Here is a 26,452-nt window from a genome sequence, read left to right as displayed (position 1 = left end):
GACTCCTCAAAGATAAGAAGCAACTCAGACAAGCTAGATAAAACAACAGGGGAAAACCAGGAAAAATTATAATCCTGTTTATTTCTTACTCTGGCATTCAGAGTAATCTTTCATGCAGTTCTACTTTTAGGACTTTAATGGGATTTCTATTTTTTAATATGTTTGTATTAGAATCTACTGCTTTTAGAAAGGTTTCCCTCCTTCTATAAGCCTTTTTGTCTATTATTTATTGTTTCAGAATGAAGAATTGCTGACTTCTGAGCAATAACAAAATATTTTTTTTGCTTCTGAGAGCTTAAAATTAAAAATGTGATATATAAAAGATAAAATCTGATGAAAAAACAGATGCATTGATAATTTAATTGCCTTTAGTTCTGCTTTCATTTTTTATACATATGCAAGATTGTTTTATTTTTAGAGATTTGACTGAATAGAGTAGAAGAGCATTCTACGTATAAGACAGAGACAGGGAAGAAATCTGCTGGAAACAAAGAAATCAAGTTGGCACCACTGGTAGAGAAGTTGCTGTAGAAGAAATTGCATAAATGAAGAGATGAATGAACATTGTTGTGCCTTGTACTAACAGCACGCTTAGAAAACTCATTTGCAACTGCCTTTTAAGCACAGACAACATTATTGCCCTGTACTTCTGCAACTGTAAGATAAAATTTAAAGCAAAGTAAAGCTGGATAAAATAGACTTAGGCAAAATAGTGATAATGTTTGTAGGAAAAACCATATTATGTAGAATTAGCTCAAACTACTTTTCGAGTACTCCATATGTCCACTGTCAAAGGGGTCACCAATCTCTCAGAGAGCAAAAACAGCCAGAAATACCTGCAGAGACTGTAAACTTACTTTCAGTGCCAAGAACTCCAAATTGTTGGAGATAGATCCTACTATTTGCCACAGAAAAGAAGAAAAAAGCTATGTTGTGGTTTTCTAGGTCAGCAAGGCAAACTACAGGTACCTCAGAAATAAAATATGAGACTTGAATCAGCAAGACTTTTTTTTTTTTTTTTTTTAACTCGTGTATGTCTTTATCAGAAGACAAAGGCTTCAAGGGAGACTTTCATGGGAGATCAAAATCAACTAAGCAATGCAGCAATGGAAAAAGGAAAATCTAGACTGGTTCACTATAGAGGTAGTAGAGCAGAGCGCATGCATTGACAGGATGGATCTTGTCAGGAAAGAATAGTATGTTCTGAAACTGATACCCATCCATCATGAAGTCATGATGGAATAATGTGTGTCTTTTAAATGAATCCTGAAGGGACAGACCAGGAAGATATGAACAAGATCTCCAGTCAACATCATCAGCAGATAAAGCTAAGACACCTTCATGCCAAGCCAACCATTACTTTGGTCGCATCCAGTGGAAAGTGTCTCTGCAGGGGGTTGCAACTAAGTGATCCTTAAGAGTCCCTTCCAATCCATATCATTCTATGATCCTCTTCATCTTCCAGAGGTTTCTTCTAGACTCTTCAACAGATTTTATCCCTTCCTATTACACACAGCTGTCTGCAATGGTGTAAGCACTTGTCTCTCCACAGAATATTAATGCAACAAGTTAACTTGAGAACAAAAAAGGGCATGAGTAAGCTCTAGCCAGTTCAACAAAATGTGACAAAATGTGACAAAAGCCTATTATTCCATTGGTTCTTACCCTGACTCTCCTATATACAATTTTAAAAGCACAGAAATGAATGGTATACTTCCATGTTGACTTTCAAAGCTCTCACTAATATACATCAATCCAATGAGCATTGGCATAAATTAATCTATTTCAGTTCACACTGAAATACGTTCACAGCATACAGTAAGTTTCTAAGATCCAAGAGAAGGAATGAGAGCAAAGTACACAAGATAATTTCTTAAACCACTGTCCTGTTTCAGAACCGAACATATAAATACGCTAACAATAACAAATATCACCACCATGTAGGAAGGAGCTAAGACTACGTTCCTGAATCTGACATCTGACATTTGGGCTTGTGGTTTGGTTTAAGAATTTCTTTTCATGCACATAACAGTAAATAATCAATATAAACATCTACAGAAAATATTGATGCAACAGAAATAAAAGCAATCATTACAAAATCAAATTGAACTGAGCATTATTGATGAAATGTTTAGCTCATCTTATGACTATTATTACTGTATTGTCTAGGGATCCTACTGAATGACAAGGATCCCATTGTGACAAGAGCACTGGAAACAAAAAAAAAAGGCAGGGGGAGGAGGGGGGAAAATCCTGGATCATAAATCCTATAACCTAAACACTGGACAAAAGGAATGAGCAACACACTCAGAAGCATAAGAATATAAGCTAATAATACGAATTGGCATAATAAAAAGCAGTCATAACATGCTAGCAGCTTCAGAGAAACACATTCTGAACAGGTAGATACATCCTGTACATATAATTTATTTTACATTTAGAAAACATTCTTTGTCTTATATAAGCAAAAGAAACATTAAGCAAAGGAATCCATCAGTCCTCAATCTATTATGCAAAGGTTCATTAGTTGTAGCCTCTGTATAATATCTAGTGACACCCAGCTTAAAAAATGGTCAAGCCAACCTAACAGGATTTGTTTACCTTTACTGAATAATTGAAATATAGTCATAAGCAAAAAATCATTTTAAAAAACTTCAGTGCAAAATGAACTCCATCTGAAGCAAGGAGAATTGTTATTTGGCAGCTTAGTCCCACAAATCTGAACTTATTCCTTTAGTATAACAATTTTATTCTTAAGTGAAATCAAGTAGAAGTTAAAAAGTGACCACAGATTTAAAAGTATAAATTCAACAAACATCATTCTGCAGCAACAAGCTGAAGCAGTGAGGCAAACCTACTGCCATCACTAGTCAGTTCCTTTCCAGTATCTTAGTTGGACATAACAGATGCCAGATTCCTTCTCATCCATGAAGAAGGAAGTAGGGTATCCTGCTTTTTGGTCTCCTTCTACTCCTCCAGGTTGCTACTGTTTGGAAAGATATCAGCAAACACATTAGGCTTCGAGACAGATCTTTTGTAGACAACTGAACTGGACAGCAGTTTCCACATTCAGTGCATTCTCACAGCTAAATATGTAATATTCTTGTGGCTCTACTTGCAGTTGAGTCATCGAGAATTGTGCAGCTCTTTATAGCAAAAAAAAAAAAAAAAAGCCAAGGAAAGAGAGCAGGAAGACTAAAATGATGGGGAATGCTATGAGAAGACATATTTCATATGGTCAAGAAGTTTGCCACGGTGTGAGTAGCAAATCTTATTAAACAAGGAACTTCTACACTTTATACCTAATAAATGTTTAGAATGCTTACATCTGATTATGGAGTTTTCTCTTTGATTCCTTGAATATACCATTTCAGGAAAATAGGAAAATGCATCTTGTAAGAAAACAAAAACAAACACAGAAAAGAAGACAAAAACAAAAACTGAAAGAAATATAAATTACATTTTTATGAAAAATCAAATATTTTTTGATGTCCCTTGCTTTTCTGGTCCTGTAATGATCACTAACAACTAGCAAATAAATCAAAAGCCACTAAGCAGAAAGCTTTTAAAAATGTTCATACAAACATTTGACCAGGCTCAGATGCAAGTAGGCAGCAGGGCTAATGGAAGAGCATAAAAATGTCACAGTCTTCAGAAAACATCGATCAAGAAGATTCTGTGAAAATGCTGGGACTGGTAGATGTTTTTAGGACAATTAGAGGAAATGGGGTAAAGTTCTTCAAGAAAGTATAGGATAGTCGGGACTTTGTCTCAGTGTGTTCCGTATAACCTTTCATAAATAAATTTAAAAATAATATTCTTAATCGGTAGAAAGGGGAAAAATCATGCAAAATTGAAAGTAAAACTTGCATGTTACAGCAATTATATAACATGGACTGTATAGCCCAGCAGAGATGACTCCTTCCCTCAGCTGTCTTCTTAGGAGTAAGCCTAAGAGCATGGAGTTAATTTTAAGCAATGGTAAAGACATTTTTGTGCAAATTATTGGCATGCCTTTGTATTAATCCAACGTTGCTTCAAGTGAAGTGGCAATAGGATTCTGCTGACAAGTAAGTTAAGTCAAAGGAAATAAACATGCAAAATAAAGGTTCTACTAAATAGCAAACAGCATCAGCACTGTTAAGTATTTGTACACAGTACCAAAAGTGGCAAAGACCAGCACTTTTTACTGCAAACACATTGTGGAAAGGATTCTCAGTTTTCTGTAGTAATGCTGAAAGACCTCTGCCTCATATACTTTGATTCTGAAATAATCTCGTACACAATGAATGCAACCAGTGATGCAGGCAGACACTAACAATTTTTTTGCAGGCTTGGGAATTTTATACCATCTTCTTACTCGTCTCATGCAATGTCATATTTCATGCCTTTTAGAAACGAACAGAATGCTATGAAGTCTAGCCCAGCCTGTTTATGGTTGGCATTTATACATAACTTTTTTTCCTTCAGTCTTGCTCCATAAAAACTTGTAGATACATATAGGGGACCTTAACATAAGTCTGCGGTCTGCAAAGAGAATTCTAGTGGTGCTTTAGGCAAATGTAATTTTTGTGAGTTTTAAATGCAGTTTTAATTCAACACAATAAGTGAACCAAATAAAGTTTATGCCCTTTGGCAGCCTTCCCCAAAGACTCCATCAACCCCAATAAGGAACAAAAATGTAATACAGTAACAGCCAAAGACCAGAGTATGACTACCACAATGTTTATAAACATGACTGGGAGTTGTATTAGGCAAAATCAAAAAAGGACTGCAAATTGTAAGTATTTCTGGCAAGGAGCAGAATGATTCTGCTGGCAGAGGTCCTTAACCCAGAACTGAAATGTTTACTTGTATACTGTGGTTTTATTAAACTAATTCAGCAACTTAGAAGTATAATATCATGCCTTCTTGTTAGATTTTCTCCTTCCCTAAAGAAAGGAGAATTCCCTAAATGCTTTTTACCTGGATTCTTCAAACACTCAAGAGATTACATTGCAAAGAATCTTATGACCTGGAAAAACAAAAGTTCAATTCATTGTTTTGAAGAAGTTCCAAATGGCAGATGTTACTCCATTGGCATGAAGGAATATCTTCCTCCCCTTATCAAGGAGAATTTGTAAAGAAAATTTTCTATTTTATATTCTATTATGTTCTTAGCTCAGAAGCTGAGACCCACATTTTTTAATTGCAAACCAAAGAAACAAAATCCTCTCCTGAAAATTAAATATGTTTCAGTTCCAGAGAAAATTTTTAGATTATGAATCTCTCCATAAAAAAACATATCATCGTTACTCGTCTCTGAAAAATTAATAAAGAAGTTAAATCTTTCGGGAAATTGCAAGTTTCCTTAAAATTCCATGGTAGAAGGGGTAGACAAAACATTTCTCAGAAGATAAATATTTCAAAATTTTGAAATAAAATATCACCCTTCAAAAACAAATCCAAAACACTTTGCAATTCACCAGAACAGCATGTTAGTAGAGGAGGTTTGTGAATTCCATGCATCTGACTGTAGGCTTGACAGAAAATCAAGAACAGAACTCAGGGTGGTGTAATTGTAGCAGCAAACTGATGATGACCCCAGTCTCCAGGTGTACCAAGGTCACAGAAGACTAGTTAACTGAACTACTCAGAAGAGATTTGTTAGCTCAGCTAGTGAGAAGCATTTAGAATTTTCAGTTTACAGAGACTACATTTACCTAGAAAATAAGTTATTACAAAGAATGTAAGAATGATAATGTAAAAGAGCAAAGAACGAAACAATAGCTTGCTGTTTTTTTGCTGTTTTTTCTGTTGTTGTTGTTTGTTTTTATGAAAACAACACGCACACACTCACACATGCACAAATGCTTCTTAAAGAAGAAAAATTTAATTAAACATTAGCTCACTTAAGAGAGTATAAGGGCTGTCTTCTACGGATGTCAGACTTGGTGGTTTGGTATGAGATAAAAATTACATGACTGGATTGCTGCAGAGCTACAAAGTGAACGGAACGAACAAGATGTGTAAATGCTTGCTTGCAACCATTCTGGCTGGTATCTTAATGAGTTTACAACTTTCAAAAATTCAGTCTTCTTTCAGGTATCTAAGAATTATATATATATATTTGTTTCCTGCTATTTCATTTTTCAGTGAGCTACAATAAAAATTTTGAGGTTTCATTTTCATTTACCCATGGATCCTTTCATATTACCTCAATCTCAGTGTCACTGAGAATCAAGTTCACTTTTAATGTCCCACGGTCCCAGGATTCCAAGACATCACTAACCAGTTGTCTTAAAGGAAACATCTCTAGAAACAGAAGCATCTAGCAAGCAGCCTATTGCTAAGTTTCTTCCTCTGAGAAGTACTCCATTGTAAGCACTAGAGAATCATACAACCCAGGGGAATAAGGTCACAGTATCTACGTCAATACATTTCTTAATTATTAACAGTAATTTTATAATTTCATACTATTTCACTATCATTTTCTCAAGACAAAGAGATAATTATTCACTAGATATTCAGAATATGTAAGGACACACAGGTACCTTGCCAATAATTTGTCACCTTCGTAGTTAGCTAAGCAATTGACAAATTAATTTGGGTAGTTCCTCTACAGCATCAGTGTTTTCATTTCTCTGGTTATTACATCAGAAGATCTGCTCTTGCCTCTGGGTTCATCTTAGATGTTCTGCTATTTATATTTTTCAGTGATATTTTCAATTGACTTACCTGACTAGAGAGGATTTTTTCATATGTTAATTCATTTATGAATACTATTTCTGCATTACTGTCAAAGAAATGAGCTGGGAATTATGATGTCTGAAGCTGTAATTAAAAAGCTTCAAAATAAAACGCTTTGAAAATCTAAAACCATCAAACATATATCGTAATATTTGTGTGGAAATAATTAAAAATTAGATTTCCCAAAGATAAAATGTTTTTATGTAACCATTGAGGAATAAATGTTTTTGGTTTTAGATTTTTTTTCAAGCTAAAAAGGAAAGTAACAATGGATTTATATGTACCATTCAAATTTAAGGAAAAAAAAAGTTGTAAATTAGCTTACAGTTGTGCCTCTGAAAAAACACAAGTTTGGCTTAAGCTAGTGGAAAATTTGTCAGAATCACTTAGACAGGAAACTAACATCAAACAGCTTCCTCAGTAGTTCCAAAATACAGAAATAGTAGTTAACTCTAGCCAGCTTCAGTCACAAAAAAAATCAACTTTAGCATTTCTTCCCCACTTTTTTTCATTTGCCTTTATTCTTCAATCTGTCTTTAAAAACATTCATTGTCTATTCTCATTTTTACTAAAATTCTTATGTAATACTAGCAACAGGCAACTTATCTTTTTCTTGACAGCAGTATTCAACTTTGATTTTGTTGTTCTTTTTCAAGACACACAATAGTCTTTCACTTGAGGAACACATACCTGGAAGGGTTCTACAGGATCTGTCCTGAAAATAATATCACAGAGAACTAATTGGTTAATTCCATTATATACCAATCAAATTCTACCTAACTCACCACTATTTCAATTAGAAAACTATTGCAAAACTTCACACCTCCAGGGATTTCCTTCTTTTCAGCCTAGAATTTATTCATGGCCAAGTGCATCTGCTTGTTCTTGTGTCAAAATTGTCCTTTACCAATTCATAAATATAATTAAATATCTTTTTAACTTTTGCTTAAGGTCAACCAGACACATTTTTTAAAGCGTGGCATTTTTTTCAGTCCCTGAATAGTAAACATATTTTGCACTTCCAGTATTCCAGATCTGATTGCACTACAACCTGTAAAATGCCATTAATATTCTTTCTATTTGGAAATACTCTCTTAATATCTTGTACATTTATATATATACACGCACATACAAACCCCTCAAATCTGCAAATCTGTTTGTAAAATTATTTTTTTTTAAATTATCTCTCTTCTTAATAAAGAGCAGACTAGCAACAAATTTCAAAACACTAAGAATTACTAACAATTTAATGTCATGCAAAAAAAAAATTATCCTTGTTTATATTTTACTGGAATCTACTATTTTCTGGGTAAACTGTTGGATTTTTTGAGTAACAATCCGGTGAAAATTGCATCTACTGATTCTTCTGAAATTACATCTAAATTGGTGGGATTTATAAATAGGAGAACTTGGAACATTTTTGCTTAAAAGCAACTAGATTCAATGCCAAAATGATACATAGCTATCTATAATACCATGAAAAAAAAATCAGAAGAAAAACAGAGAGGGCAAAAGAACAATCCTAGAGAGTAGATGTAAGACATTGCGCCACTGAAATGATCCTGCTGAAACCCATTGACAACCACAGTACTGCTAGCTGTTGTTGTACTACATGCATACTTAAACATTTGATGAAACTCCAGCTCAGCTACTTTTTCCTTCTCTGTTTTTTTTTATTTTTCATTTTTTTATTTTTAAATCAAAGGCAATGTCCAAAAACATTCAGTACTAAAGAATTTGTTTATGGCATTGTTTTACAAAAATTCCTAACAGACAGTGACTATTTTATTGTTGGATGTATCCTTTATTTTATTAATGATGAGAAGTAATCAGTGGAATGCTAAAAATAAACTTGTAAAGAAACCTAGTCTGAAATTTGAATCTGAAGCAAATTCGGTGGTCACGGTAACACCAGTTGAAGATTGACTTTTGCCCATTAGTGAAATAGGCATGGCTCTTTTAAAAAGGTCACAAATCTTTCAAATATAGGCACCATGTTTTAAATTTTGCACATACAAAATATGTTCATGTCACTCAAATTACACGATGTGGCAGTGTTATAAGTCTGAGCATTATTGTCAATTAATAGCAGAGGAAAGAGCCCAAAGCTCATGTAAGACTACTGACTGGGACAAATCTTGAAAAGAGACAAAAGGTATAAAACAACAGTTTTCCTGTTGTATGTGGTTTTGTGTGTGCATGTGTGAGAGCGCATATAACAAAAAATGTTTAGAAGTAAGTTCAGATAATAGCCCATCCATTTGTTCTCAGCTTCTTTTCCAGTTTCATTACCAAAGGCTTTGATTTTAACTGCATGTTAAAATGCAAATTCAAATCCCATATAAACCATTTGTTAGTATGTTGACTGGTTTGAACCAATTAGAAGTGAGAATCACTGTCGAATGTCTTCATTTTATTCTATTTGTCAGCCTCTGGGTACGTAGGGTATTTGACTGTCTCAATTTTTTCCTTAACTTTATAAGATGGGTACAGGCCTGTTCTTCCTAATTTCCTATTGATGCCTTTTGAATAACCATCCCAGTGATTTCCAGCTACTCCAATTATATCTCCAGGTTCCATAGGAATTTCATCAGCAGTTCGTGGATGATGAGCATAAATAGCAATCTGGTTGTGGGCGTTCTGTCCCCCAAAGTAGTAGATATCGTCCAGTGAGTGGAAATATGCTGAAGCATCTGGATGCAATGTCTGCATAATTTCATAGGCAACTCGACAAACCTTGGAAATAAAAACAGAAGAGAAGTCATAAATATTGTGTGTGTGTCTACAATGCATCACGGAAGCCAGTAATCAATGTGTAACAACTACATTTCACAAAATGAAGATAAAGGTTTGGAATGTTCAGTGTCTTTAAAAAAAAGATAATTGAAAATATCATGTATTTGATAACAAGAGGCATACAATTTTGAATAAGTATTCTTGAGATCAGATTTAGCAAATAAATACTTACAATGGTCTACTTTTCTGTAAAAATTGAGAACATTCGTACGAACACTAGCCCTTCTGTCTTTTAAAATGAATGATGCGTAGCCAAATGTAAAAGCAAATTTGTTTTCATTTTCTACCAGCAATAAAAAAGCTTATTTTACTTCTTGTTGAACCTTCAGCACTTGCATTTTCAAAATTTACTCTGCAATAATGGAGCTTTACATTTATGGGGGAGTTGTTTGTTTCTTTAAGGAAACTCCAATTTTCACAAACAGTTCCAGGAGCCCATGGCTTTAAAATGCTGTTAGTATTTAGAATAACAGTAAAGTTATGACTGCTGGCAACTTGGAAGAGAGCTAAATGAAACAATTCCACTAAGATGATGACGTTGGTAAGGAGGCAGATGCATTTTGAAGTTCACTTACGTAACATTTTATAAAGGGAATTTTCTTCAGACTGAAAACATCTCCCAACATCAGAACCATGTTGTGTACCTCAGAGTTGCCAGAAACATAGAAGACTGCCACTACATTAAATGAAGCCCTTTACAACAACATTGGTCAGAAAGCTCTACTTTGTCAGATGTCTGATTTGATTACTGTGATCTGACTTTTAATCTAGATTATATCTTTCTCTGATTTTGTGTAATTAAATCTTTTTTAGTTTAATATAAAACCTGACAAACTAACAGTACTGTAGACTTCTTCAATATGAAGAATCATTTAAACTTTTTCTTGACTTCCAATCTGTAAATATAGTAAAGCCTTTTTTCCTTTTTCTTTTCTCCATCTGAAGATAAGGTGAATAGGGCTTTGCTTTTATCCCTCTTCATCTGATCTTTGAAATAACTTTTCAGAAGTAGCTTTCAGAAGATCAGGCAAAGTTAATTATTTTGAAGTACTTGTTATACCCCGTAATATAGAAAAAAATTTGAATACTATTACACTGGTAAGAGGTTATTTTATAGCTTCTGTGGTTGTTTTTTATGTTTCGTTCTCTGCATGTGTATGCACCCCATGATGAGAAAACACACACGCACTGTGAAAGATTCTAAATCTTTTCAGTATAAGTGCTTTTTAGTCAGTGTTAAGTGTCCTGCATACCTGACAAAACATGCAACATTTCTTCTCAGCAATTACTTCCTTTGTAGCCCTGAACCTAGATAACTAAGCTGGAAGCTGTTGATGGTAGTAGACAAAGAATCCACATGCAGAAATATAGTTAAAGCTAAGTAAGCCAGCCTCCTATTTTTATTCATAGATTTACTTGTTTTGCAGCCTGTATACTTATACGTACAATGCAAAACACAAAGACTAATAAGTCCTGGAAGGAAAAGAGATTATCAGGAAAAATAAGTCAGGCAGACAGAGCTACAATTTCATCTAAATGAAGACTGAAGAGACAAAAAAGCTATTTGTTTTAATGTGCAATCTTAATTCTGCAGCTGTGTTATGATTTGTGTGTGTTACTGCCATGTGGCTTTTCTATACATTTCAATTAGCGCGACATTACTGAAACAGTGCCAAGGTAGGTTATTTCCCTGGATTCCACGTCATTTGACAGGCCTAATTTCTTTAGCAACAATATTTTAATGGAACCTCTATTCTTTTGTTTATATCAGTATTCATTTAGTTTTGGTAACACAAAAAAATTAATATAGGATTAAACCCTTTAGGAAGTCTCCTATTTGAGTATACTGTAATTTTCTATTAATGCCTCTATAGTGAAGATTTTGACTCTTCCCTCCACCCCAGAATAGAAAAAGGAAAAAAGTCAGCATAGATTAGACAGTCCAACATCACACTGGAAATAAATTAGACTATGTTCTCATCCTTACTTTCTCTTCATAAAGATTGGATACAGGACAGTCATTACTAGCATGATTTTGCTAACATTCAAGCCAAAGTGACTGCCAAATTGTTTATTTCATTGATGCAAGGACAGTGACAGTAGGTAAAATGTTACAGACCAAGCTTTAATTCCACAGAACTGAAATCTTTCTCAACAGCAAAAAAAAAAAAAAAAAAAAATCCAACAGATCTTAGAAAAGCACAATATAAGAAAATACTGTAGATGGTAATATTTTGGACATACACCAATGCCAGTCCAATGCTGGACTTGTGCATATCCAGCAAAATTGGCGCAAAATGATTTTTGAGGAGTTTGAATTACTAAAGCAGAAATTGCATAGAATAAATGACAGAAATGGTTAGACCCAATTCACTGTTCTAGTTATTGAGAGTTACAGTCTAATACAGTATTTCCCAGGCTTTAGCAGAATTTTCTACATTTCTAGAAAACCAAATATGTCATCCAACAAACGTGTCTACTATTAAATGCAGGGAGATGGAGAACGAGGATGGCACTCAAGGATACTGTGTACCCCAAAGGTACCCTCAACATCGGGTTATAAAACCAGATGACCTCCAGAGGTCCCCAACAACCCTGATCACTTTAACTATACTAATGTAGTTCAGCATATATTCTTCTTTAGAAAAGATCCCATGAGTGACAAATCAATTACAATATATTGTCGATTTGTACCTATATGTCGACATGTTTCTTCTATGTTTATAGACAGTGTTTCATTTAAAAAGTGGAAAACTTTTACTTCAAAACAGCTATCTGAACATAGTACTAGCAGAGAATGTTTTAGATTTCTTATTAAGAAAAGGTTTTATCCAAGAGCGCATAATTCTTCTTTCAGAATATGAACTACCTATATACTGAAGCATATAGAGCATTTAAGACATATATAGCCCTAAGTTTTAGTTGACAATCACCTCTTACACTGATATGCATTCAGTGGAGATACTTCACCTAAATCAAACGTTTTTATAGAATTGGATGGTTCCTTACAGGATTTTCTTTGTGAAGATTTTTACTTTGGAGCTTATTCATGTCTTGCCCTGAAGTAGCTTACATCAGTAACCTTCTAAATATGTTAAAAAAAAAAAAAAGCCATTTTTTTTGCAGGGTGTGGTGAACAGTGAAAAAAATGCCTCCATAAGTGTGACTGAGGGGGGCTTTTCTATTTCTTTTCTGGTTTTACTCTCTTCTTGCCATAGTAATGCAATTAAGAATTTTGGCTGTCAAGATCAATATATTGCTCTATTGATCGTATCTTAGTATTAATATAACGTTTGTTATCTAATTTTCATTACAGCGCAGAAGACAATTTACATTTGAGGCTACAGAAAGTTTTGTTTTGAAGTGATTTTTAATTTTCAATTTTGTGCCCACTTCCACATAATGGTACAATTGTATGCAATCACAATCTATCACCATCTATAGTAGAATGCTTTCCTAACCAGAGTGCTATCTAGGAGCATACACGATGAAGGTAGATTAAAAATGTTCACTCTGATTTCGATATTTTGCCATAACTGAAGCAGGTGTGTCACCACACCTGACAGAAAATATGCCTTCTCTGGTATTTGGTGCTTTATTTTTGTTGTTTTTTGTTTGCTTTGTTGTGTTTATTTTTTTAAAAAACTTCAAACAGCTTTTAAAAACATATTTTCATGATACATGAAATTAATATACAGTATGACATCATAAAGAAGATGCCAACAGTGACAATATGATGTAGTTTTCCAATGGACTCCAACTTGCTTCATCGGACCACTCAAGAAAACTTACAGCATATAATTATCTGCAACAAGAAGTTTCTATAGCCTGCAGTGGTTAGAATTCACATTTACTGTCCTCCCACCAAATTGCCAGAAATTAGACACTGAAGAGAAATCAAATGTCTCCTTTCTTCATTCTTTGCCATTCCTGCTATCAACTGAGGCAACAGCAGATGCGTTTAAGTTGTAGCAGAGTGCCATGAACTACAGAAATGGATGGATACAAGTTATATATTGACTTTATGCAAAGTTTAGAAGTGTTAAACATTTTAAAGTATTTTTACTTCATTCAAATGCCTTGTTAAAGCCAGTAATTTCAATTGAAGAGAAGTAATCAACCAGTGCTTACAATCATCTAAATGTTCACATACTATAAAAAGTCTTTAACACTGCCATGAAATTTTCATACGAGATCACTGAGAACAAGATAACAGAAGCGTGAAGAAAATTAAGATTTAGAACTGGTATATATAACCTATACTGTATTTGTATTGCAGTTTACCTGGGATGAAAATGTACAGACAAGGAAGTCTGCTTGAGACAAAAAGTGGATATCCAGAATAACGCCTCTCAGGGAGTTTTCAGTGTATCGATTATGAAGTCCTGCTGACCAAGATATGGAGTTATCACTGATAAATTCATAATTTGGATACCTGTGAAAATATAATACACTGTTAACAGACGAGGTTTTTTTTGTTCTTGTTGTTAATAAGTATCGTAAGTGCTGCAAGATAAGGTTGTTAATCTGTTTTAAGTGAGTCTATGTTTTATGCTCTACTATATTACTGCTGCCTCCATGCACACCCTCTATGTATCCAGAAAATTAAATAAAAATATACTGCAAGTCTGAGATATGAGTCTGCAAAAAAAGTGTACAAATATCAGCAAGTATATGCTGTATTCTGTTAATCGTATCGATTTTACACAAAATATACTGAGATAATTTAGCTTTTTCTTCTACTAAATGGAATATAGGACAATCTTTGCTAAACTACATTTTTGTTTATTAATATACTTTCTATTAGATACTGGTTATAATACTGTGCAAGGAAATCAGTCACCTCCAAAAGGACATATTAAATAAATGAATCTAAACTAAACTAAAAAGGAAATTGCTTTTCATAGTTATTAAGGCTGTCCGGAGAACAGATTTTATACTTTACTAGTCAAAAGGAAACATAAGAAACATAAACCTTCATATTAATACACCTTTCTTGAAGTATTAAACAAATTAGTAATACTTCAAGTAAAAATATTTATTTGAAATTATATATAATATATATATATATGGTTTTAAAAAGTAAAATAAGTTTCTAATATTTAACAATGACTTTGAAAGAAATAAAGTGCTTTTTGAAAACACTGAAAAAGAACGGTCTTTCTCAGAATGTTTTCACACTTTACCGGGGAACTGAAATAAAACTGCGTAAAGTAGTGTGGATTAATTAAATTTTAACTCAGTCAGTCACCAAAAGTAAGTTTTACATGAAAAATTCCAGGTAGATGTAACGAAGATGATAATTACTCTGCTGTTACACAAATTTATTTCAATCATGAAGTGCAAATTGCATGACTAACCTACCAACTACATGTTTCGACTACAGGGCTGATTATAAAAAATTTAAATAAGATGTAGTTTTCAAATTTATCACGTCATAGCAATTACAAAGCAATATATTACATAAGATAGTAAGGTCGCTAATACTACATTTGTAAGAATTAATAGTTATTAAAGTGTCTAATAGAGAAAATCAGAATACAGAACAGGCCCCAGTGCTACAGCAACCATAACTTAGACTTCTAGGTAGACTTTTCAAAGCCTGATAGAACTGTGCTGAACATCTCAGAATAATGGGGTTTACACACAGAGTTCTTGAAACGTTACCGAAGTTAACACACATTTATACACAACAGTGTAACATGCAGACATGGACACATGGTAGACATAATTATGACAGCCTCTTGTACAAATATGTCTAATCTATTCCATTTTCATGCTCAAACTATGGGAAAACTGTTTTCAAAAACTGAACAGGTAAATATCGTAGGCCTTTCCACCAAACATTCACTAGCTATGACTATCAAATCAGGAAATTAATTGCAAAAGGCAATTATAAAGGTTTGTGCAAAGCTTTCATATCTAGGATTAAATAATTTGATGAGTAATATGAATTCATCTTTATAGTAACTTTAATAGAATTTTATCTTCCCAAGAGAAATACCTGCTCTAAAAATTAATGTATCTACAGTAAATTTATTTCTTGAACAACCTATTTCTTACTAGCAAGATGTCAGTCCAGTAACTTAACAAATAATGACTTGGAAAAAAAAAAGTATCATATTCACTGTCTTTTATTCTGTTGTCAGAAGTACAAGCAGGATGCACAAAATAATCCCACCCATAACATAGTTTCCCTCCCAAAATATAGTCTCCCCTCCCTAGCGAAGGACTCCTTTATCAGGTAGCTTAGTGATAGGACAAGGAAAAGTTGTTTTAATCTAAAAGAGGGTAGATACAGATATTAGGAAGAAATTCTTTACTATGACGGTGGTGAGGCAATGGTACATACTGCCTATTTAAAATCATAAAATGGTTTGGGTTAGTATATCTCTTCTTCATATCTAAAAATCATATCTAATTCTTCTAAAGCTACCTAACAGATTCTTGATAGCTATATACAGTCCAGGCAGGACATTTTTTCTAGTTAAAAAAAGAAAGAAATCAGAGAAGGCTGGGAAAGGCATTGTTTAAAGACATTGCTTCCTGCAACTAGCAGCCTCAGATAACTATACAAATCAACCAGTTTTATCAGAGCATTTCAAGTTCCCATTGGTTTCAGAAGCTGGTCAACTAGTTCTGTAAATATAGCTTACTGCTAAACTGTGCAATAGGTGCAAACCAAGGAAAGTCTCAGGGTCCTTTTCTCAAATTGCTAGGACTGAAGATATATCCAGAACAGACAATGCATTTTTTTCCCTCCAAAAAGACAGTGTGAGCATGTATGCATATGCACGCGTGTAAACAGATGGATAAAAAAAGAATGTGTTTGTCCAGGTCTTGCCCTAAAAAGAATTGGAAAATGTACAAGCTGTTGAACAAACATAAGAACTCTGAAGCACCGCTAAATTCTACATACTGGATGTAGTGCAACTTGGTCATGAGGGGAGGGGGCATGGAGTTGCAACAGCTAGGCTACAGATATTATACAAGGAGAAAAGACATTTAACTTGCTATTTTGGAAGTAAAGCAGCAACAAAACAGAGTGAAAATAAAGCTTTCATAAGAGCTGAAAAAACTCACTGGAGATAGAAATTACTCCAAAAACTGAAAAAAACAAATTACAGATGACATTACAGGTAAACATACAGAAGAGAAGAATTTAATTTGCTGTATTTTAGTGCTTATTTGGATGAGAAGGAGATGTAAACAGTTTCATATATAAACCAGAAAGATATTGAATATTCCTTATTATTTTGTAGGCGTGTTCAGCTGCACTATTTCGAACACACTACCTTAAAGAGAGAAGGTGCTGTCAATAATAATACAGACTAGAAATACATAGAAAATTAAAGAGTTTGCATTTGAAAACTTTTAGATCAGCCAAAGAACAAGCAATTTACAGCATCCCTAACATACCACTATCCATGAGAAATGCCATGACCTCTGCTTACCAGAGGTATTTAATTCCATAATCATTACGGCTCCTCTCTAATCACGTTCTACGTCATGGTGTTTTGCTTTTTTTTTTTTGGTTGGGTGTTCTGGGATTATTATTATTTTTTTTTTTTAAATCAAGACACACATGCACACAAAAAAACAAAACACAAAGAAACACTCTACTCCTACAAACCGATACTACTGACTCCACTGTCTTTACTACTTGTACTTGCAGTGGGCAGACATCTGGCTGCAAGTCAGAATATTAATGTTTTCATGACTATCAATACTTTGAAATACTTATCTTAATAGAAAGAAAATGCCTATCCATGTGTATGGTAGCTAAATTTTCATTAAATGCCAACACTGTTTGATGGTCAATCACTCTCACGTAAAGAGAATTTCTATTACTTACCAATACTACTGCACCAAATAATAAACACAACGTAAGTTATTGAAGTACAGTGTGACAGTTGTTTCGACCAAAGCAACATGACTAGAACTTTTTTTTTTGGTCAAGCATCAAGTAATTTGTAGCTTTCTTCCCAAGTAAAGGAAAAAAATGGTTCATTATTCCCAAAGCTGGACCTTAACCTGAGTTCAGATATCCTTAAATGATGAAGTACCAAATTGGATCCTGCCTTCTATCACAGGAGGTTTCAGATGTCTTCTGCTCTATTGCAAACAGCTGTTGCATGCAAGAAACTTGGAAAATTATGTTTCAGTGTAAACTACATCGCAATGAAACCTCAGCAAGAATACACACAAAAGAAAAATCTTCACAGTTTACAGACTCTATGACTTACTAAAAGAATACAAAAGAAATGCTATACTAATAGGCTATATCTATTCATATTTCAATAAGAATGTGATTTAGAATGTACCTTGAACTACCATAAAAACTGCAATACTTCATAAAATTCAGTACTGTTTTACTAAGTCACAATTCTACTACTAGGTTTTGTTTCTACAGAGGGCTTGGAACAATATGATTGCATTGGTAGTACATCTTATTATTATTCACAGAGCTAAACAGTGCTAACAATTTAAAGTTGAACAACAAAAAAATATGCATAACTAAGACTGTCAATGCAATATCGAGTTTTGTTATGTTACAAACAGTAATTAAAATTATTTAGGAAAACGTAATTCATTAAATATTACAACCTCAACCTTGTATTGCCTGTCTTTCCATTGTTCAGATACGTATTTTAAATTTTATGCTATCATAATTGTTTCTGCTGCTGTTCTTGTTTCCACATATACAAAAAAGGAAGGATTAGAATGCCATCATCTGTGGAGTTGTACGTGTTCATTTAATTTTTTCAAAACTCCATTAATTTTAAACAGCTGCCTTTTAGAAATAAAAGAAAAATAGAAGTAGCACATCTAAAATACAAAGGTTTGCAATGCTGTAGATAATTCCTCTATTACAAAATAACATTTTCTGCTTACCTTGTATATGCCAAAGAAGATTCGTAATCCAGTATGTTATCTTAAATATTTTTCCAAGCATGTCTAACAAGAATAAAACGGTTCAAAACCTGCCATTTTCAAGTTATCTTAATTTAAAAATTTTTAATTTCCTTGCTTAAAAGAAAAAAAAAATCACATATTCTTTTGCTCAAGAGACAAAAAGTTTGAAAATAGAAATTGGTGCTATTTAGTAGACAGACAAATAAATAGCACCCAAAAGGAAAACATATTAATCTGTACTCAGTAACAAATATGTTTAAACTCAGTGGATCTGAAGTTCATCCTAGTTTCCACAGTCAGGGCAGTAAGCATTTGTGAAATCGTTTATATGCCATGAACATCTCAAGGAACATTATTATTCCATATGCATCTGCTTTCTTTTACTAAACAGTAGGTTTTACCGTCTCAGTAACACCTGGAAAAACATGCAACTTAACAATAAGCTTGTACAGGAAAATATAGGCCATGTTTGGATGCATAGTATACATTTCCAGGTTTAAAGAGTTAAATTTGCTACAATAGACAGGGATGTCATATAGCTAGGACAAGTTGTTACAGCCATGTTCTAAAGAGATAGAAGAGGACAGAAAACAAAAAAAAGGGACCAAGACAGTTGTACAGATCAAGAAACCCACATACATTTAAGAACAAACTTTACATTTATTCAATGGGTAGTGTGAAAAAAACATGTCTAATAGTTAGTGAATATAGAAACCTTTCCAAAGAGTTTTGAGGATTTTTTCAACTAACTTTTAAAGATTTATTTGGCAACTAGAATCATGGAATAACCCGAGTTAGAAAGGAACCACAGGGATGATTGAGTCCAACTCGCAGACCAACTGTTCACAGAAAGGTATTGTTTGGACAGATGAAACTTCTTAATACATTAACTAGTTTGAAACATTATTCCAAAACAGCTTCTTTTTAATACGTATGTTCTATTAGAAGTTTGATGTGTTTATTATTTATATTAATACATTAAAATTGTATTTTATTTTTACTTCCCTTTTAGACCATTGGGTTGTTTTTAGATAGTCATTCTAGGTGAAGTCTAGAATTAAGCTTTATATTTAAACGTACTTGGGAAAAAAATCATCCAAAAAAGAATTTCTAAGAGAAAAATCAGAAACTCTAGAAGCTGAAATGCAATCTTAACTGTATAAATGACAGGAAAAATAATGATACCAAGATCTGTGCCGACAATAGCTGGAAACTGTAAATTGTAATTGTAACCAGAAGAAACAAACTGTAATATATACATAATTCATCTTACTTGGATTTGGCCTCTTGCAACAATGAAGGGTCATCCGTAGCCAAATACACTCTTTTTTTATCAACATGCATTCTGCGAGCAAGAAGTTCAAACCGCTCTTCAACATGCACCATATATTCTTCAATGGGATGAAATGCTGCTTCTGTTCCTACTTTGTCTGTCCTTCGAACATGAACACTGGGAAAGAGCAGAAATTAGGCATTATTAACTGCAAAATCTGAAACGTATCTGAAAATTTTTAACATGAAGTTCAGTGTCAGCCACCTCTTGGAAGCAACATAATTATCTTGTAAAGAAGGCAAAGGATAACTGAAAGAAAGGAATGAAGACGACTTAATTAAAACATACAGGGTGTAATTGTTCAATACAGGTAACAATCAAAATTGGAATATTTGTGTCATGAGTATATTGGGACACTGACTACAAGGCAGGGATTGAATGAAGGTAGTTAAAACATCTTCCTCATATGCATGAAACCTAAGAAGTCTTCAAGATCTGCCAGTAGCCTACCAAGTCTATGGTCAAACACAAGTAGAAGAACTAACACTTGGATAGAACTCCTACAAAAAAAAAAAAAAAAAAGGATTGAAGGAAAAATATGATAAAGTAAGCATTAGCAAAATTTTTCATGCTACATGACAGTAAACTCTCTCTTCCATAAGCTGTTCTTTATTGACCATAGGTGCTTTCCTGCTCCCCACGTCTTCCCCTACAGTCCTTTCCAATCCAAAGCTGCTGCTAACAACACTTAAAACACTATCAGGAAAGGCACATACCACATTCAGTTGCAGCCAACAATAAAATTAGGTGTGTATGGTGGCATGTAAAATGTAGGCTTAGCCTTTTTCCCTCAATTATAAGAGCTATGGTCACTTGAAAAGAAGACATAGATGAAAAAGTATCTACAATACAAACTGTAAGGCAACTCCATGAATGAAATTCTGTATTACATTTCTAAATATCAAAGGATGCTTAAACAAACCTTCTATTGAGTCTCCTTTTATACACCGCTTTCCGACTACAGGTCTAGAAGTACGCTTTGAAGAAATACTTGTGATCAACTTATATAACACACAGTTAAAAAACAATTACTTCATCTAGAAAGCACCCTCTGTCTCCTCAAAACACTTGAGGCTCTTGGACAACCATCATAAAACAATTCCTTATGAACAGGAATAACTATATATATATATCAAAGCACAGGCAATTGAACAGAAAATAATACCCACCCAATTACTGGATGCTTGAAACCAAGTTTCCTTGTAGCTTCCTCTATTTCTTTTTCTAACCAAGGCTGTGGACGAATCAAGTATTTGACAAACTGTGAGACCCACCACACTGCAGGATCCCCATGTACACGAATTAGCCTATCAGCCAGGTCTTCAGGGATAGCCAATGGTAAATAAGGTGGCCGTGGGTGCAAGCTGTCAACAATGGGAAGTTCCACCACCTGAACATCCTTATCATTAGCCTCACCTGTTTTAAAATACATACAAGGATGAAGTCATTTAGTTTACTTCATTAATAAGCTCTACTATTGACTTGTAACATCCCAAACATATCAGGTAAACAGTAGCTTCACCTTCAAAAAGACTACCAAGCCCTTTCTCTACTTTTTCAAAATCAACATTAGAAGAAACACAGTTTCAGACTAGAGTTATGTATAAACTGTATCTAGCAATCTATCCCAATAGAACAGTGTTGAAGGTCTTTGAATTCTTAGCAGCTGGTAATAAATAAAATATAAGTAGCACTTCTGTTCATATATTCATACTTTTTGTTTCATATATATATGACCACGGCATTACTGTGTGCTAAGGCTTACTTGGACGTAACTTGTTATTTAAAACGCTTAAATTCAGTTTCAGGGGGAAAAAAACAACAACAAAATACCTTTAGGCATAAGAAACTGTTTAAAAAAATAACAACTATATAGCACTGCTCTTTTTTTAATGAGTATTTTTTGCTTACCTTCAACTTTTTGAATACATTTTAACATAGCAAATCTCAGCATTTCAGACGTCATTAGAAGCACTGAATTAGCTATTCTACTGACAGAGAGACAATTCTTGTCTTGAAGAACTTAAACTATGAGTGTAAGTAGCAAACTACATAGATCAAGGAAAATATCCAAGCACTATAAAAGTATGTGATTTACTTAAAGATAAGAATTTGTTATCTTTAAAATACCAACTAAAACAGAACATACAGACATTTTAGATGGGACTTTCATTCAAGGCTAGATTGCCCTTAAACATTTTTAAATTAGTTTTTACAAATTACTCCAACGTAAGTATCTACATAACTGATAATTCAAAGGCATTTTCATATACTGAAATAAATAATGTCAATAAATGGCAACATAATATAACGCATTACATTTTTGCATTGAACGTTTCAGATAAAACTTCTCCTCAGTTCATTTCATCTAAAAGAATATTTTCATTTCTTGCAGTGGTTCCTGGCAAAGATGGTTCGTTCTCTGCTTAAGTGCTTACCATCCAGGAAAGAAAACTGTTTTACATATAAGCAAATCAAACTCACTTAACTGCAGATGACCAAGTAAACCTATTGGCTGACAAAATCAATTCAGTGCAAAGATAATGAGTCTCATTATTTTAAGAACAGTTAGATATCACTACGGTTACAAAACTTTTGTATGCACTAAGTCATTCCAGTACATTTGTGACAAAGTCCCAGAAATAAGACAATTGCATGATTAAGTCATACATTTTCTGGACATTACACTAATACAGGAGGGCTTACCAAAACTAGTCAAGATTCAGAAGTAATTCTCTGAGAAACACTTATTTAAATAAGGGCCTTATTTGTAATGTTTAGGTATACTTGCAATCAATTTTTAATAGATTTGGAAAATTTGTCTTTATAAATGTTAATAAAACATCACTGTGCTGCATGACACCACTATGAAGGCATCTTTTAGAATAATTTCCCACAGAATATGTACTGCAGGTATGGATGATACTTCTTAATTCAAGAAGGCAATTCATATTTTTAATATGTATTATATCACGCTTACAGGAAAACATTTAGTAAAAACATTGACCATTTGAGTTTGCTTATAATTAGATAGATGATAGTTCAGCAGTACATCTTCAGAAAGCTGCAATAAATAAATTTAGCCTGAAGCCATGGAAGTGCTAAATCTGGTGCTTCTGCAGCACTCTAAACAAAACTTTCAATGTTTGTAGGAAGATGCCTAATAGGCAAGATTATTATAAATCTAGAGCTCGTCTTACCCGATCTTCAACATTAATGATACAGTAAATAAACTAAACTCGCATTAATAGGTAAGCATATACATTAAAAAACATTCAGAAGCCTTGTTGATTGATACAAATTGTAGCTGTTCTGAAGACCGAAGTTGGATTAAAATGATCTACTTAAACAAAAATTTCACTAGTTTTAGATATGCATTCTCTAAATCTTAAAATATTCATTCTTCTACTTGCAAGTTGAAATCAGTTAAATAATGCATCATGCCATAAAAGGTAATAATCTGTCTTTTTCTCATGTTGATAGTTCAAATCACAGAATCATGTCAATCACAGGCCAATCCAGTCCAACTTCCTACTCAGTTCAAGACCAACTTTGACATTTGATCACAGAATCATAGAATTACTTAGTTTGGAAGACACCTCTGGAGTTGTTAATAGGTCACCTACATTTCAGTAGTCCTTCTAGCTACTTTTTACAATGTGATTCATTTTGCTTTTATAGCTGCCAAAATTTTCCCCTATAATTCTAATTATAGCTTATCTAATTTTCATGTGATTCAAGGTGTTATTTCTCAGTTTGTATTTACCCACATAATTGTCCTCCAAATTTCTGTGACTTAATCAATTTTTCCTTTCCTGGATAACCAAAAGATCACGTCTTTGTAATAATCACAAAGTACTACAATATTTATATTACTCTTATCATAACATAATACTCTGGAGGAAAACTGAGGACTTTGAGGTTGTGGAGTCTTCTTCTCTGGAGATATTCAAATCCCGCCCAGATAACATCCTATGCAACGTGCTCTAGGTGATCCTGCTTGGCAGGGGTGTTGGACTTGATGATCTTCAAAGGCCCCTTCCAAACTCAGCCATTCTGTGATTCTGACTTGTAAAGAAATTTGATTTTATTTAAAGAACCCATGCCAGTTGAACCATCTAGTTCTTCTTCACCATTTTTTCATATGTTAACAACAGATCAGTAATACACAGTTTCAGCTTGCAGGAGTCCCACTGATTACTTTTTAAATACTGAAATCCACTGTGTTTGTTACATGAAGCATAACACTTCACCACAATATCCCAACGTGCCTTAATTGCTTACTTTATAGCTCACAGGACTTTTTGTGATTTGACATAAACTTACTGCCTGTATGCTTTTCAGTTTTAGTATTAGTTTTCCTAACCTAAATCCCATTTAGATCCTTTTGTATATTTGTATATTTTATACCGATTTCTTTGACGACTAAAAAATGTTGGTTTGGCTCAAAATTTGTCATACATTCCGACTTGCTTCCATCTGAATAGCAGCTCAGATCTGTATTTGGATGGACGTTTTTGTTGGGTGTAAATTACTTTCCATTGGAAAATGTTGTCCTTATTCCAAGTAACAATCAATACTATTGGTTAACAGAAAAGACTGTTTGAGCACTTTATACATTCTCCCATTATCTCAAAATTCATCATCTACTTCCACAGTAGTCTTTCAAGAAGCAGCACTTAAAAGTATGCTATGAACATTGTGCTAAGGACATTTATGTTGTTTAAATGAGAATTTCAATTTAATTTGAGTTTGTGTTGCTAGAATCAAAACCAACCAAACTCTGATAAAAATGGAATAGCTTCACTGCTTTCCTGTTTTTATAATAAAGATTTCTTTGAGGTGATATCAACTTGCATAGGACTCTAATCACAGCTCTTCTTAAGTAGCAACCTGAAAGACCTGCTGCCAATTTGAATCCTCAGTCTGAGGGAGCAATTCTAAATTCATATAAGAGGTGTCAGAGTGCTAGGAATGCTGTTCAGATTATCATAAGATAATATGGTGAGAGGGACTGTGCTGAATTCTCACAAGGCTCCTCATTGTCTTACAGGCTACTGCAATGTACTGCAAAGACAGCAGGTTCATGGTTCATCAACTTCAATGATATTTTAATGTTTTTTGTTGCAAAACAGACAAAAACATATCTAATAGAAACTACACAATGTTCTGGTGTGTTCTGCTATTTATGAATCATCAACTAGTTCAGAAGAAAGGAAATGTATCCTTCTTTTATCTGTTCTATGCTGCAGACTACATCTCCTATAACTCTCTTTTGGACATTTCCAAACATTATTATGAGAGTCACCAATTAAGAACTTTATGCCATGTTTGAATTATAAAGTGGAATTAAAATGAAATAACGAATCCTATTTTGTCATAGTACAAGTTGTATTTTTATTTGCTTTATTTCTAAGATTTTGCATTGCACATTTTTAATAAGAAGTTTTTGAAATTGGATTCCACTTACCAATTTTTTAAATTATTCTTTATCTAACCAAACATTTCTAAGCATGCAGGTCTTGAATAAATTTGGTGCAATTCAGTTTTAAAGAAACTGAAAATAGTCTTTTTTTTTCAGGACTTATATGCCATATGGGTAGTGTTGTGCTATTTGTCATCCCAAGTAGCTGATTCCTGATAGCTTCAATAGGGAATAAACCCAAATGCTTTCAAATATACCAACATATGTTTTATTACTTTTTTCAACCCAGAACTTGCAAGGCTTTTCCTGCATGCTTTCCTTTCCTCTCCTCTCCTCTCTTTGCACAACTCCTGCAACTACCCGCAGGGGCTCCGATGTCTCGTACCAATCTCTGTACCACTTGCCTGTTGAAAAGTGACATTTGTGATCAGTCTGTCACTGCTTCTTACTTGCTTGTTGGTCTGAATATTGGCTTCTGTGGCTGCATGCACATACCCAGGCTACCTATTTTGAAGACCCTTAATGGATCTTAACAAAACCTATTGCTTTCTGTCAAATTTAGCTAAAATTGGTCCAATATTCAGAAGTTGTAGGAAGTTAGAAGAAGAAAGTAGCAAATAGGAAGGTACAGCATGATGACAAAACATTTGCTCTCTCAGGAAACAGCTAAAAAAATTCTCTGCCAAGGATACTAGTTTATCAGTTTTACCAAAAGGAAAATCTTTGCTAGTTGACTAATTTCTGCTCCAGCAAAGTATTTACTTCCAGAGCTCTTAAACTACCAGTATGTCTTGTAACATAAGATCCATTCATTGACTTTCAATAGTATTTATTTTCCCATGTCATTTTGGTTCTTTGAAAATCCCACATATAACCAAAAATGCAACATAAACAGTGATCTTACTGTCCTAATAACTAACAAGATTTTGTTGTATGTTGTCTCTCTTGGACCTAATGAAAACATGAACTGGGCATGCACATTTCTGCCTCTGAAATAGCAAGCAAAACTAAAGCAGCAGTACCTATTAATTGCCTTTAGGGCCTCCATTCCGATACGCTCAGATGGACTATGTTATGAGGAACTATATTTTCAAATCACTCTTATCACTTACATATTAGAAGCTGTTTTGGCCATCGCCATGTCACTTTGAGAGAATATGATAAGGTAAAGATTTTCCCTTCCACACTTGTTTAGATACCTAGCATGCCAACTGAAAAGTTTACAGATGAAGACTGTGATTCCACAAATTGAC

General features: G+C 33.7%; 1 protein-coding gene across 3 annotated transcripts in view; it reads right to left on the bottom strand.

Annotated features, from left to right (window-relative positions):
* Positions 1-1,024: 1,024 nt before the first annotated feature.
* Positions 1,025-26,452, bottom strand: part of FUT8 (fucosyltransferase 8) — a 98,842-nt gene continuing 73,414 nt past the window's right edge. For 2 of the 3 annotated variants that reach the window (XM_035550089.2, XM_050710831.1), the window contains exons 8-11: positions 20,944-21,190; positions 19,715-19,891; positions 13,810-13,960; positions 1,031-9,465 (exon numbers count right to left, since the gene is read on the bottom strand). In XM_035550089.2, the coding sequence (XP_035405982.1) occupies positions 9,148-9,465; positions 13,810-13,960; positions 19,715-19,891; positions 20,944-21,190 (893 nt within the window). In that variant the 3' untranslated portion in view covers positions 1,031-9,147. Of the gene's footprint in view, positions 9,466-13,809; positions 13,961-19,714; positions 19,892-20,943; positions 21,191-26,452 lie in introns of all 3 variants that reach the window. The other variant, XM_035550088.2, reaches the window with a different exon arrangement.

The sequence above is a fragment of the Cygnus atratus genome, chromosome 5 (genome assembly GCF_013377495.2).
Source record: "Cygnus atratus isolate AKBS03 ecotype Queensland, Australia chromosome 5, CAtr_DNAZoo_HiC_assembly, whole genome shotgun sequence".
Classification (NCBI taxonomy): Eukaryota; Metazoa; Chordata; class Aves; order Anseriformes; family Anatidae; genus Cygnus; species Cygnus atratus.
Note: the sequence above shows the minus strand (reverse complement) of the source record. Positions and strands in the feature narration are given on the sequence as shown.